The sequence below is a fragment of the Platalea leucorodia genome (genome assembly GCF_965183815.1).
Source record: "Platalea leucorodia genome assembly, chromosome: 16".
Lineage (NCBI taxonomy): Eukaryota > Metazoa > Chordata > Aves > Pelecaniformes > Threskiornithidae > Platalea > Platalea leucorodia.
This window is the reverse complement of record NC_138838.1, coordinates 4515315-4532341: the sequence shown is the minus strand read 5'-3', so window position 1 is coordinate 4532341 and position 17027 is coordinate 4515315. Positions and strand designations below refer to the sequence as shown.

Genomic DNA, 17027 nt, shown 5'->3' with positions numbered 1-17027 from the left:
AAGGGCCATGTTTTAATACAGAGCTTTCAATAAGAGCTTATTGTGCAAAAAAACCAAAATTCCCATTAAAACTAGAATGGGATTGTTCAAATTAGAGTAAGTGTCTTGAGTCAGAAGCTCATTTTTAACAGGGTGGCATAAAGTGTAAATATCACGTCAGCTACTCTCAGGTCAAAACTCGTCCAGGCTCTCAGATATGCTACAGTTCAGTTTCCAAGCAGAATATAGCTGTTTTTCTGAAGATGCTCCTAAGCCTTCCCCAGTAAAAAAGTTTTTTGGGCTGCTGAAGAGAACACCACCTTTCTTGATATTATTGATGGGTAATATCTCAACTTGATCCTTTCTGATATGCTAGCAGACTTTAATAGAATTCCCACAGATACCTGGAGAAATCCTTTCTGAATGGTTCCTAACAACCTCACTGAAGTCTTATTTAAAACCTACATGCAACATGCCACCAACATCTGCAAGATAAATATATATAATATAAATATATATTTATATTAAATATATATATAATATAAATATATATATTTATATTAAAAATATATATATAATATAAATATATATATATGACCTTGAGATAGCAAGACAGGATGCTTTTCAAATTCAAACAAGTGTTCTTCACAATAATGAACATGAAAGAATGATTATTCCCTTCTATTACAGCTCTAGTAACCCTTAAGCACTGTTCATAAAGCAGGATGAATACTGATAAAGAGAATTTCAACTTCTGAATAGCATAAATGCAAGAGTACTGGAGAAGTTCCCCAGTCTTGGCAGAAGGGGCTGTTACTGCACTTGAAAATTCTTTTTAGTCTTTAGTATCACATGCAGCCAAAGAACTCCACTGAGACCATGCAGCTGAGAAGAAAGGTTGTTTGGTTTGGGTTTGGTTTGTTTGTTTGTTTGTTTTGTTGTTTTTTTGTTTGTTTGGTTGGTTTTTTTTTTTGCTTTTGAGGGAAAAAAAAATTAGTTCAGCAACACTTAGGCAGGAAACCCTCAACTCAGGTAACTGACTTGTCTTTAGAAGGATACTTACCCTGAAAAAAGTGAAGCTACTAGCTGCTGAATAAGTGTCACTCAAAAGCAGTTTCTTGGCTTTTTCTTACACAGCGGGCAACTTTTCTTTTAAATTCTCCATTTCTGTCTTCTCTCCATTCTTTCTGTAATTGAATAGACAGCTTTCAGATGTCAGTCCTATAACAACGTACAAGTTCTAGGAATACTCTCGGTGTTTTTAGACATTAGCTATCAAGTCAACAGCTAAATTTGCTTACAGTCACTGAACTAGTCACCAAAAACCTGTGACATTCAGGACTTTTGAAAGCTTGCTCTGGGTTTCTATGCAAACTGCTCACAAGATAGTGAGGCGGCAACCGTTCCCCCTTGGATTTTAGGCATTCTCCAAGACTAACCTGGTGGCTACCAATATTTCACAATGTCTAGGCTGAAATCTATTTACTTCAGCCTGCAAAGCAGCAGCAAACTCAAACTGTAGACCACAAGCTATTGCTATGGGTTAGAGAAAATGTCTTTAACTGCAGTGATGAAAAAAAGGTACACAGCTACTGTGGAGCCAGTAGTTATTCTGTGATTTTTAGGACAGTTTTAACTCCCTCTCAATCTAGCCAGGACACTCCAGGATAGGAATACAGAAGTCACAGTGTTCAGAAGAGGCACAGCAGTGTCCTTAGAAAGAAAACTCCTAGTTAGATACAGCTGCAAGATATTTGCCTCATGAGGAAGACCATAACAGAATACTGAGCGCACCTATGGAGATTGTCTCTGTGACAGGTACCCGATTTCAGAACTGCACAGAAGAAGAACAAAGATAAAGATGAACAGGAAGATAGGCAAGAGGTAAGTCTGAACCTGGAGATGTGCACACCATGGTATCACCAAAACCCACAGGAAAAAGCGCAGCCAGTTTTAAGTTCTTTGTGCCAGCCTCATGACAAGCTCAGATGAAAGCACACTGTGACTAAGGCTGACATGTTGGGTACTGGCAAGAAAGTGTTGGGAAAATACGAAGAACCCCTTATTTAATGAAATCAGTTCTACAGTTCTTAGTTTTTTATATAAGCAACATATTCTTACTGCAGGGGTGGGGGAAGGGGTTAAAAAAACCCCACGCTGTCACCTGAAGCAACCTAGCACACACCACCTTTTCACCCCCTACTTGGAGTGAAGGTTGTAGCACATTTGAGCAAGAGAAAATTAGGACAACTGGTATATCCTAACATTCACCACCTCCAAGCTCACCTAGCCAGTCAGCATGCTGGAAAGCCCAGCATGTCTTATTCTTCCAGTGAAAGCACAAATAAGGCTACTAATTAATCTGTTCTTTTCAGCAATTAATACAGCAAGCATTTGGTTCCTTGGATTGGGACATAGGACAGCTTACACAAGATGGCTTAAGGCCAAGAAAAGCATTGAATTTGTGCCCTCCCAGCTTCAGATTCTTAGTTTTTGTTTCTACCTTTTATATTTGTAGTTCTATGAAGCAAATGTTCAGAATTGAATAGCAAGCAAAGTTTCCAATTTGACAGCAATCTCTCCAAACCTCTTATTTTAGGTCATGAACTGTTCTATTTGCTCCTCACAATACCGACTCAGGCTCCCGTCCCTCATTTTTCTCCCACTCCAAGAGACAGTACTCCAATGTGCACAGTTCTTTTTTCCAGGAAGCGAGCATATCCTCTGCTCCTCTATAATGCTGTGACCTGCGTGTAGCACCTTATTCTCTAGACTCATTTAAAACTAGAAATTAATGAAAGCAGACAAAGTATCTTTTAATAACTGTCAGATACTGTTGCTGCAGTAAACTTGTACTTCATAAACCAAGTAGAAGGCGTCTTGATAGCAGCTCAGAATAAAGCACATGAGCTGCTGATTCTTCATTACCCTGGTGAGTATGTTCTGGTTAATATGAAGAGGATGCAATCTACAATTGAGCAGGAGATGCTAAGCTGTTCAAGCAGCACATTAAGGTTAAAAGTTACTTGGAACATCTAATACCACAATCAGAAAAACAGTTACTAGCATCCAAAGGTTACATCAGTGATGCCTCAGTACTGCCTTCACAGTTGGATTTGGATTTAAGTTTTTGTTCTTTCAAGCTGGGCTAGAAAATGCTGTGTTTCCTTAAGACATTTTCAACCTTTACCCTAAGGTTCAGGTAAACAAATTCATAGTTTTCTAGCTAGCATCTCTCTGAGGGGGTTGAAACACTCCTGAAGTGGCTGGCAGAGAGTGGGGCACACTGCAGAAAGATTAAAAATCTTGTGAGATGCTAGGAAGGTGACAAGCATAGCTAAAAGTACAAGCTTTCTCCAGTGTTAGGTTGGCTACATGAGTCTGTAAACTGAGGAATTCTAATTGTACTTTTAGCATTTCATTAATAACTTGCTCCTTCCAGTGCTCTCAGGTTTGCCAGCAGAAAACATCCACATGCCCTGGCTATTTGTTTCCACCAGCAATGTGACACAAGAAGGGGAGGTCTGACAGTGAACAGAATGTTAAATGAGGGAAATCTTCACTACAACATTGTGTGTTCATTTTTGTTTTTCTTCCCATTAAGTTTGTTCCACATGAGACTATTCCCATGATTTTTCAGCAGAGCTCAACCACCTTAGGAAATACTGACAGCATAGTAGATCAAAGGCTTCAGAAAACTAAACTCCCACTCACTTTGGGAAGGTATAGCTCGCTTGACAGAGCAGGTGAACATGCTTCTAGAAAACTTGGCATCTTCTGATTACCATCTCCCTTTCCCTCACTACCCCCGTTAAAAGACCTAGAACTTCTCTTTTGAGAGGATATCATGCATTAGTCACTGCTGAACTGCAATTCAAGAGTAATTCAAAGGAAAGTATGTTGGCATATCTCAAATGAATGGGACCTGAAGCCTGCTCCCCTGCTCCCCTCAGAACTGAGAATTTTTTCCCTCCCCACCACAAATAGTTATTAGTCTAATTGCTATTCTGCTATAAACGCAGTTCTTCTAGAGAGCTGATAGCTGTGTTTATACACCCACGCAGAACAGGCCATGCTCCAGAAACACTATGCTGCATGAAACGCATCTCACTTGTGACAGAATCCTTACTGCAGATTCACCCTGGTCTTCAACTATAAACCAGACCATTCGTCCTCATTCCTTAGCCAGTCATTCTAGTCTGGGACAACACTTCCTCCAGAGTTGAAGGCCAGACGCCCGGTGAAGCTTTCCAGTACGTTCTCAAAGCACAGACCTACACAGTCAAACCTACTGCTTTAATCCACGACCCAGGAAGACTGCTGTAGAGAGGTGGATGCAAAAGTCACAACACATTTATACTGAGGGACACCACCACATTTTCTCCTTCCGTTCAAATTGCTAAATCTGTTAACAGCTGATACAATTACCAAGACAAAAATTTTGCTGCATTATACTAATAACATACTAGGAACCAGAAAAGGTTCTAGAATATGTTAACTTCCGCAGCTACACTTAATGGCAGTTGTACCTGCTACATGTATATAGCCACACAGGATTTTACAGCCAGCTTCCTTTGATTTTTTAAGACTAAAGGAGCTGAAGTTTATCCATTAAGTACCTCTGCGCATAAGTTATTTACTATAAATAATTGCATTATTGCATAGGAGAAATTAAACCACTGCCTATGAAATCTGACAGCATCCTTCCCTTGCAATCCATAAGAAATTTCACAGGGCTAACTAGCAGTTCTGTTTCACAACATGACTGCTTTTCCCAACAAAAAGGTAGCCTTAGCCTGTGATATAAAAGGTTCTTTCAAAAGTTATTGTACTGTTTGTCAAACTAGAAGCAAAACTCCATTGCAAGTTTAGGTTTCTACACTGAAGACAATTGGCAGACTAAGAAAAATCTTACCGCTGCATCAACATTAGCAGGAGAATCACCATTGGGATCTGCCAGCATAGAAATAACACTAATCATTATAGTTTCCACTGTGTGAATGGGAAGCCAGCGTTCCTCAGGTTTTTCATAGCCATATTTGTCTTCTCCAGGCTCATGAAGAATTGAAATGCAGACATCGCCATTCTTGTCAACTACAAAATAGAACAAGGCATATTTCAGTAATGAACAACATGCTGGCATTTCTTCAGGATAGTTATGGAACTGTTAATCTTCACTCCAGCTAGTCTGAAAACGCGTTGGTGAAGACTCTTTACAAAAAGAGAAAGTAATTAACTATTACAGAACTCAATCTGTAATAAATAGGGCTTGGTGGAAGTCTGTCGTTATGCCTGGACCTCTGGCAGAAAGGGTACACGTGGAGGAAGAACTTAATTTTAACATCATGTTGCAACTTCAAGACTATTTAGATAGGCTTCCGCTAAAGCTTTTTCTGTTAAGTTCAGCAAACTAGACAGTGACTTTTTTTTCCACAGCAACAGCTGGATATTACTGCAATATATTGGAATATGATTTAAGCTGCTGGAATTAGAAACTGCCTGACAAGTACTCTGATATTTCCAGAGCTGAAACTGACACAGCATCAAAACAGTCTCTCTGCCCCTTATGATGGGAGCACTGTGCTGGTCTCCACCCAGCTTTCAACATCTGCAACTTCAATAATGACTTTAGAAACTGAAAAGCATTCCTCATTCCCAGTAAAAACCTTCTTCCATTTTATTTTACCTTTCCATCTATGTTCAGCAGTCCATAAGTAAATGAAACATTAGGAGGAATCTTCTTTGGAGGGACTAAAAGATGCTGTTATTTCCTTTCACACTTCACTGGAGGAGGACAACCTTGGGCCTTCTACATTGAACTGCCAGGTTAGTAATACTAAGATGAAATGTTTGAAGGTATAACAAAAGGCAGCTATGGACATCAAGTTTCTCCTCAGACCAGAATTTCTCACTTAGGGAAAAATAAAAATTCCTGAACAGGTACCAAGAATTCAAGAAGCTACTTCCAGTAGCTTCTAAAAGTACTTTAGGAGCAGTCTTTCAGAGCAGGACTATTAAAGACTCTACCATGGTTATTACTTCTTTATGAAGTGAAGATGGCAAAGTAAACACAGAGTTTCATACTTCTAACATGAACAGAAGTGTATCCATTTGTCTTCACTGCATTTTAGTTCTCAATTGCAAAAAGAAATTGAAACTTTGACATTTCTTACCATTCGGATGCCAGATTTCTGTGATGAATTTCATTTTTGGCGGCCTCAGTGGATAGTCTTTTGGAAAAGTAAGATGAGCCTTGAAAACACCACCTTCACTGGGGAATCAAAAATATTTTCTTGTAAGCTTAAGCTGAAGATTAGAACTTACTGATGTATCAAAAGCTCTAAGTTTAGCTCTCACGCAGCTCAACATCATGTTAGTAATTAACAGTACCATCATTTCCATATGCAATGCAAAGAGCTGCTAGATTGAGAAGATCCTTTCACAAGATACAGCATTGGGGAACTCACAGTATCTTTTTTAGAATTAGGATGATGTTCCAGAGGGGAAAAAAACACATCAAAGAAAAAAAAAGAAAAAAATATCAAAAAACTGCCAAGGAATTCACCATCTGGAATTACAACTTACATTTTTCCTCCCAGTACATTTATTAACAGTGCAAAAAAAAAAAAGTATTGCCAATAACTCCCCTTCTCAAGTACAGCCCAGCAGATACCTGTTTGTTTTCCTCCTTTAGACACCTCAGTCCTAATTTCTTGATATCAGTCTGCAGCAGTGAGCCTCAGTGAAAAGTTACAGAAAGCTTTATAGTTGTGTCTACAGCATTACTTCGCAAAAAGACTTCCAATACTACCTTTTCAACGCTAAGCTAAAGGGACTCAGACATGACAGTGAGGTGTTCTGCATTAGAGTTACCCACTAAACTGGAAAACAATAAACAAGAGACATCTAGTTTTTATGTGGAGTTACAGGCCCATATTTAACTAAGGTAACAGTTTGGGTTTGGTTTTTTTTTTGGTTGTTCTTTTTAACTAACTAGGTTTCAATACCCTGGAATAGTCCCTTTTGAAAAAAAACATGAAGGCCTGTATTAAATGGGAAGCCTTATAGGTGGAATACTTCACTAATGTTAGTACTATAACATTTGCTGTTACTGTGAAGCTTGTAACAAAATTTGAAATTGCAAAGGCAGAGGTTACAAAAACCAGAACATAACCTCCACAGAAGGTGGCACGAGATGTGCAGTATGACAAGCTACTCCTCGGTAACCATGCAGGCAAAAGATTTAGTGTAGAAAAGAAAGCTGTTCCGTGCAAATTTTTCTTTTTTTTTTTTTTACTGTATTTGTAAAGGAGCAGGAGCCAGTATCCAAAGCCCACAAGCTACTGAGAAAATAACAAGTTTTACCACCACTAACCAAAGATGTGCAATTCTAGCAAGTGTCTCCAAAAAAAAAAAAAACCCAAACCCAAAAAGCACTACATCTAAGTGACTTGGCTCTTAAAATAAAGCAGCTGAGGGTATCTAAACCCACAGCATTCATTTTCCTCAAGTTTTAGAAAAGGCAGGCAGTTTCCAAAGAATCCTTGATCCTGGGAAGGGTAAGAATTCTGGAAACACTGGCTATTTTAACATCCATACTAGTCAAGACAAAGGAGAGTTAGCTTGCATTTGTTGATGGCCCCAAACCAGTTAAGCCCTTTCTTTAAAAGTGAAAAATTCTTCTCTCCCTTTTTAAAGCAGCAGATCCTCAAGCTACTAGGCTGTATGGCATCCCTGGTTGCCCCTCATCAACTACATATAAATACAGCTCTTTAATTGGATACACATTAGAAACCAGTTAATGAAGTACAGCTGTCAATTAAGGGACATCAGGGCCACTTTTAGCAATATTCCTGATAAAGTGGTCTCTATCAGTAGAGTCATGCGCCGAGTCTAAAGTCTTTTTAGGTAAACTCGGAATAAATCAAGTGGGACCAGGAATGAGACTAAAAGTTTGACAATTTTGAACCACCTGGTTAAGTTAAACCATTACGTTCTACTGTCATCATAAAACAACCAGGGAGGAAGGATTCAGTATAATGCTACCTTGAAAAGCAGCAGGTAGGGACTGGAACAGAAGAGAGCTTCTTATCTAAAAAGCCTCAAAACAAGCTCAGCACCTTACTGAAGTGGGCGAAAAATGCTATTGCAGTTTTTAACATATAAGAAAAGGTTCAATTAGAAGCAGTATTTCTTTACTGACAGTATTTATAAGATGGCCATGAGAATATAATGGAGCCACTACAAGACTGTTCAAAAGAGGTCAACAGAAGTTGGAGAATTCATCTCATGCAAGACTTGAGAATCACAATGTAGTGAGCTTGAGGAGAGGCAAAGCAATTCAATTACTGTGCTTAGGTACTTATTCAGAAGTCTGCAGACAGAGGTAGACAACAACTTCATGTTGGAACTAAAATTGATCTTAAGTAAATGTCACTAGGCTTTTTGTATCAGTAATTTACCACTGAACAGCTTAATGAAGGAGAACAGAGTTCATCTTCAAGAGCTACACTTTAAACTGACTTCTTCTTGGCATAAAACCTTTTTCCAGGAGCTAGAGTAGATGATCATATATAACCTCTATGAGAAAGAGAAACAGTTCTCTCAATTAGCCAGAGCTCTTTTTTTTTTTAAATAAAAAACCCAAAACCACACTGCATGTGCCAGAGTGCTTCAGGTACACAGCAATGCAAAAACACAGCAAACGAAGTCCAGGAAAATAAGTTACTGTATCAACTGCATAGTTTTGTGTTCAAATGCCAATTAAAGAACCCAGTCCTTAGGATAAAGATACAAGCTTTTGGAAGCCCTCTGTGCAAGGTTTGCCAACAATTCAAATTTGATCAACACTGAGGTACTCTAGGTCACACTAGGAAGTTCTCCCATCTCAAACTGATAGGACTTGAGGCTAATCCTACGGTCTGCTGCAGCTTCCAGAACTACATCCCTCTTGAATATCTTCCTACAATCACCAGCATGATGTTGCAATAGTTTAAAATTGTACTATCAGCTAAACTAGAGCCTCACAGCAATAACAGCAAATAGTGGATTATACCTGCCTTACTTAAATGCATAAGAAAACAGAAGCTGCCTCTAAGTACAGCCTATTCTTTCTCATCTCTACACAAGTACAAAGGGATCAATGTTACATTTTCCTAGGGGAGCAAAGGAGTTTAGAACTTCTATATAACAAATTCAGCTATTTACAGGTATTTTACTAGCAACAGAACAGTATTACCTAATTTAGTCAGTATGAAGATTTAGTTTAACTTCTACTCACTTAGACCAAACTAGAACTAGTAAATCCAAGTTCACTTAATTTTCTGTATAAGTATCAGTACTTACTATAGTGTATCTGGAGGACCAATAATAAGGACTTCCCATCGATAAAGATCATTGTCATCTATTAAGCCCGCTGAAAAGCCTTCCACTGGATTTTTGTTGAGCTCTGTGTAGGAAAAAGAATTTAAGAGTGACTTTAGGTGTCTATGATACGCATTCACTGGTTTTGCTCATGCCTCTATACATGACCAAAAAACCCCATGACTTTCAGTGATTTGGCGCCTACTGATGGTCTGATGGCCTGGGTGAGTATCCTCAGCTCCCTACCACATACAACAGCACGCTGCCAGAGCTGAGACCCATAATCTGACTCTAAAACTATCTAAGTACATCATGAGCAGAAGAGCCAAAATAACTCAGAACTGTGGGACATCGTCTCCTAAACTAGATACCAAGAGGTCTGTGTGCAAGTCAGAAAACAGATTTTCTACTAATAAAGCAGTATGACTTTTTTTATAAGAACCCTGAGGAGCCAGATTAAACTAAAGTCTATCTTTAACTCTAGAAAATGTTAACAGAAGAACAAAGTCACACTATGTTTTTACTTAAAACTAACATCCTATTTCCCTTAAATGATTTTTTTCAGAATCAGAAAGCATTTGAGACCTGTGCCCACTGCATTCTGGAGACAATGATTTACTACATTCTGAACTATTAGAAGAGAGCATAGAAGATAAGCTGTTATGCTGTTTAGGTTTGGGGTTTTTTTTTTTTATTTTTTCTTTTGTTTCACAGGTTTATCCAGTAGTTATAAGCAATACGAGATTTAAGTTTATAGGCTACTTCATATAGTTACTGCCAGATAGAAGTCTTATCTGGAAATAGCTACGCAGAAGTCAGACCTAGATGTGGACTCCACTGAGTTTCTGTCTTCAGCCTGCTCCAGGAAAAAGCATAAGATTTGGAAATAAACACCTCAAACGAGTTCTGCCTAAAACTCAACTTGGGGTGGGGGGGAAGAGAACATCTCTTAACTGATAGCTGCCAGTCAAAAACTAATTTAAATGCCATATTGATGCCAAATTGAAATTCTCAATCCACATTTCCAACAGTACATACAAAATCCTGATGGATCTTGGGTATTTAGGATAGGGGAAGGGGAGAAAAAGTTATTCCTTCAACTGGTCAGTAATTTCCAGATTAAATTAGGGATTTTGTTTTGTTTTACAATTACTACTGCACTTATTTTAAATCCTGTCAGACATTATATAGCCCTCATTATTATATTCCACAGTACCGTTAGTCTACATAGTCCCTCTTTGTAAACCCAATAGCTGTGTTTTGTGTTGATTTCTAGGCATTACAGACTTCAGTTCAGAGGGCCTTATAATGCCCTCAGGTACATGCAGAAGAACTTCAAGTGAGAACCTCATACCTTTATGAAGAAAAGGCTACCATTAAGTCCAAACTGATCTGCCCATAAGCTTGCAGTCACTGTTTGCCAGTTAAGTTCTTAACTATGTAAAACATGGTCAAAAAATGCAAGAAGAATTAATTCAAGCCCTACACAGAAGAGTCCATGTCCACATAGGGAAAAGAAAGTGCTCAGCTCGCATGAAGGACCAAGGTCCTGAAGAGGTAGATAGCAGAAATATCAACTTTGTCTGGCCATTAGTATTTCAGAATCAAATTAGCATTGATGACTCAATGCTAAAATCCCAAGAAATTTATTGGAAGGGCTTTTCTCAGAAGCTGCTCAGCAGGGGGGTAGTCAACAGATGAGGTCAACCATTCACTCTCCAAGTTGCAGGACAAAGACTTAGGTATTGAACCAAATCATGTTTTCTCAAGGCAATACCTGAAACAACAGGTGATATCACAGGCTATTTAACCAAGAGGCAAACCTGAAAACTAAAAACTATAGCATGGCCACACCTCCACTAAGCAGACCAGTTTTCACCCTCTGGCATCAATGAAACTTTGTGGAAACAGCTGCGTGAGCGTGAGTAACTTCTATTTCATTTTAGGTGACGGGGCAGAGAGACTAGGTAAGTGTCTCACATCAAGTGAGGAGTTCACCAGTCACTTACTATCTCCCTACTATAGACATTCCTCCAGCATCAGATATTAAAAGTTCCACCACGTTAGTAATTGAATACAAACTGCTTTTTCATGCAGGATTTTATAAAAAAAAAATTGTCTATTGCTTGTGCAAAAAAGCCACCTCTGTTCAGGACACTTAAGTCATCCTTTCGGATATTACATTAGTATGTAATACAGAATATCCAGCGTAACAACTACAGAAGTCAACAGGAAGAGCACAAATATTAGATTTGAGTGTCTCACCTTAAGACTTTCAAACTTGAATTTGAGCCTCCAAAACACAACTTCCCTCATTTTTTCATTTCTACAGGGAGAAAAAGGTTTATGCCAAGTTCTGTGTAAGCTCCTATAACTCAAGCTGCTCACATTTAGCTTCCTTATTGTTTGCTAGTTATCACTTCTCAGTGATCAGACTGTAAACAAGCCTGCCAGAAGTTACGACTCTGGAGAATTCAGCATGCTTCTCTATCTAAATATGCCACGCTATTTTCAAGTCCAATATACACATTTTCTTCTTTATTTCTTGATTCATGCTATTTCAATTTCTTTTTACATCTGTCTGAGCCTCCAAATAACTCTTTTTATCCTTAAGTCCTTTGAAAGATTTTTCATGTACTTGTTCCCAAAGAAAGCCAGCTCTTACACTCTGACTCATACCTAAGACTTTGCAGCACTGTATTGCAAGAGATCTTGTGAGAAGGAATAAGATTGCTGGATGCCAACTCTTGTAATGCAGAAAATCTGTAAACTGTATGAAAGGGACAGCCGTTGACAAAAATCTTCAGTTACAGCAGTTATGGAAATTTGCTTAGTGGATGTTGCCTATAAAGCAAATTATGATGTTACTTCTTTTACAGGAGGTGGCATCGGTCTCGGCTTGTAAAAGGTTCTCATTTTCCTTCCACGGCAGCAATACTGAAGCATAGTTCAAATAGCTACTGCTTGCTATTTGCTATTGCTTGCACCAATACTTTAACTTGAGGTAAGACAATGGATATAAGCTCAGGCACCTTCTCCACTAGAGGTATGTAGAATTACCATAGGCAAGCTAAAGTGAGCTTTTCCATCCAGATTATTTATGCTAAACTGAACATCAACTAATGGCTGGTTGGCAGACAAAAAAGGAAATCTCAGGAAAGTTTTGCACTGGGATATGAAAAACATCATCCTTGGCTGCTTTACCATGGATAGCTGAGAGCTGCTACTCGTTAAAACTTGCAAACACTGAAGCCTACGGTTTGTTTGGGTTTGGTTTTTTCCCCTGGGTATAGCCAGCACTGCATATCAGAAGAGTTAACTGGTAGTACCACCTACCTCTTCATGAGTTGAGACTCACCCAGTAGCGAAATCCATGCACCAAAATCCCAAGTGAATAGTGATGCCACTATGGCAAGAAAGGAGCAGGGATACACTACGCTGGCAGTCACAGGAGCCGCCTTCTGCCCACCAGCCAGAGCCTCTGGTGACACTGACACTGCGCTCCAGAAACCAGACACCTGTCCTCTGCGGCTGTCATTTCCTACCAACTCCACCAGTTAACCACTTGCAGCCTGAACAAGAGTTTTCCTAGATGAACACACAGATAGCGAGTACGCTTCATAAAGCAAAGGATTCAATTCCCTTCCCCAGCCAGGGAGAGGCAACAAGCCCTTGGCGCAGGTCCTCTGCAGAGCCCTGTTGAAGGGCTAGCCTACAAGTCCTGGAAAAGCACAGAAGGCAGACACCTATGAAGAACTGAATCCCTCCACGTTATTTTTTCAACACTTAGTTTTCCTTTGAGATTTATTGTTTAAAGATACCCTGTACTTTTTAAACGCAAATGAGTACATTAACACTTCCATCATGTCCATGCCAAAATAAGTGCAATTTACTTGCTACTACGTATTACACAGTATGGTTTAGTATTTCTGCCAATATTTTCTGCATTTCTGATAGTTTAATATTATAGCTATACATATTATATTACATTCACTCTAGAAGCCGTTTCAGGTAGAGTCCTTCGCAGCTCAAGCAGCAGCTGACAGCCAAAGCAGCACAAACCTAGACAGCTGCCAAGCAGCAACATACTGGGGAAGGAATCCTGTAGCTGCTTATAAATTAGACATTCAGTCCCTTTAATCCCAGTCCTGAATCAATACCTGATTGGGGAGCTGAGGAAGACTACAGGCCCATAATCCAACAGAGTTGTTTAAGTCCAGAACAGACCTTAATGTCCTATGCCTAGCATCCCAGATGATCTGCCAACACAACACAGTGCTCCTTTAGCGGTTCAGCTCTTAGTAAAGCAGAACTAAGTTACCATTGCCTTAAACTTGAGCCAACGCAGTACCATAAACTGTGCTTCCAGTTTCAGTGTTTAGTTGACAGCAAGCTACTGATGTTCCCACACTCACTAAAACTGCCTTTATATAAGCCAAGAGACTTTCACCAATCCAAAAGCAAAACAGCGTCAACAAAAATGACTAAGCAGAAACAGCCCCATGGCTACATGTAGCAGCTATGTACGGCATCTAAACTTTTCAGCTTGACGTTTCACCCAGTCAGCCACCGCACATGAACGCTTCAGAGTATTTTAAGCTACATTACAGAACAAAGCTTTCAAAAATATAAGCTTCTACATTATTTTTAATAGCAGCCTCTTTAGTAAGTTACACAGTGGTTGAGTTTTGTGCAACCAGTGGATGGAGTCCAGCACAGAGACCAGACAGCCCAAGTTGTAGCTAAGGCTTCTGAAGAAGTCACCTAGCTGATCTACACACCGTTCCCAGAACAAGCAGGCCATATCAGAGGTTTACATTTGCTATACATCAGGCTTATTTTTTCTTGGTTGCTTTCTGTGAGTCTCAGCACTAGTCCAGGAGCTTCTAACAACTGTACAGACTCAAAACCCTCGTTCTAGACTCTTCTTCTCCATACCCCATGCCGTGACTTCCATATTACTTAACTGAGGTCAGTGACGATTTCCAAGACTTTCCTTTCTGCCTGCATACCCAGCTGTAAGTCTCTGATTCTAGAAGATCAGGGCTGAGATAAAGTAACAAGATCTCCTTATAAAGATGTATTCCCAGAGCTCTCCGTAATACCTGATTTCATCATGTTCTGTCTTGCTCCACAAGCTCATCCAAAGAGTTCAGACAAAACACAGCACGAGATACGCACACACTCCTGGTAGCCGCTTCGGCAGTGACAAATAAGACCGCAATTAAGACAGAATAGTTTTAGTCTCGGAAGGACATTGTAATTCTTCTGGAGCGAGACCAAAGCACTAAAGATCTTAGAGAGAGCTCTCTACCAACCAGTTCAGTAGCAGCTCTACATTTGACTCTTAACTTTAGCCTGGCAACTAATTTCCAGTGCTGCATGCATCACCCCCTGTTGATAAGGGCAGCATTACAGACTTCTACAAATCTAATTCTCCTCTCAATTCAGAGGCTTTGTAGGGAGGGTTGTATAGTCAGCATTAACAGGCAAGTTGCTCACAGAAATCATCTCAGTGAAGTGCTACACAGCTTCATGCACTGCTGCATCAACACGCTTCGCTTGCCGTTTCCTCAGCCGTACCTGTAGAGCCTTCCGAGGATTTGCACAGTGAAGCAGGTTTTGGAAGGATGGAGGACAAGGTTGGGGATTTCTTGTTCGATTTTTGTTTTTACTCACAATCAGCTTCCTAGCCAGGGCCACAGCTCAGCTCTGCAAACAGGAGGACAGCAGCACTAGCCCAAAGTGAGGGGGCAGAAGCTCCTATAACGGCCACTATGGGTCTGTGGATTAAGGTTAAGTACCAGAGAAACTTGACTAGACAGAGCCCAAGACTCTTTTACTAGTAAGGTGTCACATTATTCTAGACATAAGCTAAGAATCAAGTTGTTGTGCATGTTCTGTAGCTCCATGTTCACCTGAGCTGTGGCATACCTGAAGACAGACAATTGAAAGTGGAGGCTAGCTATTTAGTTGAAAACTGACTCTTAACACACTAATTGGAAGCTTGCAGGTCTTTGGTACTGTCTGGGTTCTTAAGGAGTTCCCCACAGTCTCTTAAGTCCATGGAGGTGGCCACTAATAGACATCGTCAACACTCCTTCAGACACCGATCTCAACTTAAAGGTCTCAAAGCCAGCTCTGTCACACAGTTCCAATTAGACCACAGATACCAAGCTACCAATCTGACCTGGCAACCCAGTTTACTCGGCCCGTGATCTGTTCCATGCACCATTTTACCCAAGAGTCATAAAGACAGGCAAGAATAGAGATGACCTATTTCGAGACATTTTCTTTCTGTAGCACTCTTTATACATAGAAGCCTTCTGTGTACACACACTCAAACCAGTCCTTTTCCAACATCCCACACTAACCATACACAGAAGGAAGGTCTCTCTCCCCCTCCCCCTGATGTGTTACCATTAAGCAAGTGTCTGTGACTCAGTAACTTAAGTAACTGCCGAGCGCAGCGTGCCTACTAAGCCCACAAGTCTTTACTCTCAAGATGAAGGTGGTGTTCGAGTTACTTTCCTGTCCGAATCAGCTTCCACAGAACACTGGAAATAAAAAAAAATATACTGATGAAAACCTTTGAATTCCATAGTATAGTTTAAAGTTTTGAAATAGTTATACTTCCAGAATTAAGATTCTCAGCATTAAGTTTAGAACATATGTTCAAATTAATATCAATCATGTATTTTTGGTAGAAATTGAGATAAACTGTTTCTTGAAGAGCCCCCTTTGGCTAGGCTGCTTGAAGCATGCTGTGTATCCCATCACATCAGAATCTAGCACAGTTACATCACCCCGGTTAAAATGGAGGTTGAATGGGTCTGTTAAAAAAAATTCCTAGTAAGGTCTGAATTTTGGGGGGGAAGTGGTATGAGGAAGGGAAGAACAAGGATAGTCAAAAGGATGAGACCCTGATTCTGAAGTCCACACCTGAAAGGAAGCAAGTATCTCACCAGGAAACATTCAGTGGCTTGCCCATCAAGAGTCAACCGCAGCACAGGGCCACATTCATCTATCACACTTGGTATAATAGAAACACCACCTTCATTTTGCCCTCAGTGTCCAATGCATGTTTCCATTTTCAAGAGTCAGACAAGTATTAGGTGGGTACATGCATCTGCCTGTATTTGAGACTGTCACCCTCAGCAGCGTTCAATAGAGATCTTACCAGGATAAGTCATTCCTGAGACTCCGTGACTATCTCGTCCCAAAGCAGATGTCAAAAACAGGTCAGATGAATCACACGCTACACGTACTTATTTCTCTCATCTACAAAGGAGCCTACAGAGCTTCAGATGTCTACTGCATACAACTGCTAGAATTTGGCAAGACAAATGGCATCCTAGGTGCCAGTCATATTATTGTAGTTGAGTTGAGCACGGACAGCAGGAAAAGTTAATTAACTTCTTAACAGCTGTTTGCAAATTACCAACAGACTAAAGCTACAAAAAATTCCATCCAGTTATCTTCTGACAGTCATATACACATCAGTCATGAAACAGCACTGTTGAACAGAGCTAGGAGCTCTAGGATGCGTGTGGTTTGCATACAAGAATAGAATGTGATTCTAGGAAATCCACTAGAAAGTCTGTATCACAAGACCATGCCATAGGGAGATGTTAACATCTGAAGAGTTCATCAGAAGCTTTCTTCATATGCATAGTTTGTTGTGC

At 39.9% G+C, this 17027-nt stretch overlaps 1 protein-coding gene across 4 annotated transcripts in view; it reads right to left on the bottom strand.

Annotated features, from left to right (window-relative positions):
• The window catches only part of UBE2G1 (ubiquitin conjugating enzyme E2 G1), a 29253-nt gene that overhangs the window by 4486 nt on the left and 7740 nt on the right, over positions 1 to 17027 (bottom strand). For all 4 annotated transcript variants that reach the window (XR_014229918.1, XM_082328085.1, XM_082328083.1 and 1 more), the window contains 4 exons: positions 9325 to 9427; positions 6153 to 6250; positions 4895 to 5073; positions 1043 to 1166 (listed from right to left, as the gene is read on the bottom strand). Coding sequence is in view for 3 of the 4 variants with exons in the window: in XM_082328085.1 (XP_082184211.1) it covers positions 1080 to 1166; positions 4895 to 5073; positions 6153 to 6250; positions 9325 to 9427 (467 nt within the window). In the remaining variant the exon portion in view is untranslated. The remainder of the gene's footprint in view (positions 1 to 1042; positions 1167 to 4894; positions 5074 to 6152; positions 6251 to 9324; positions 9428 to 17027) is intronic.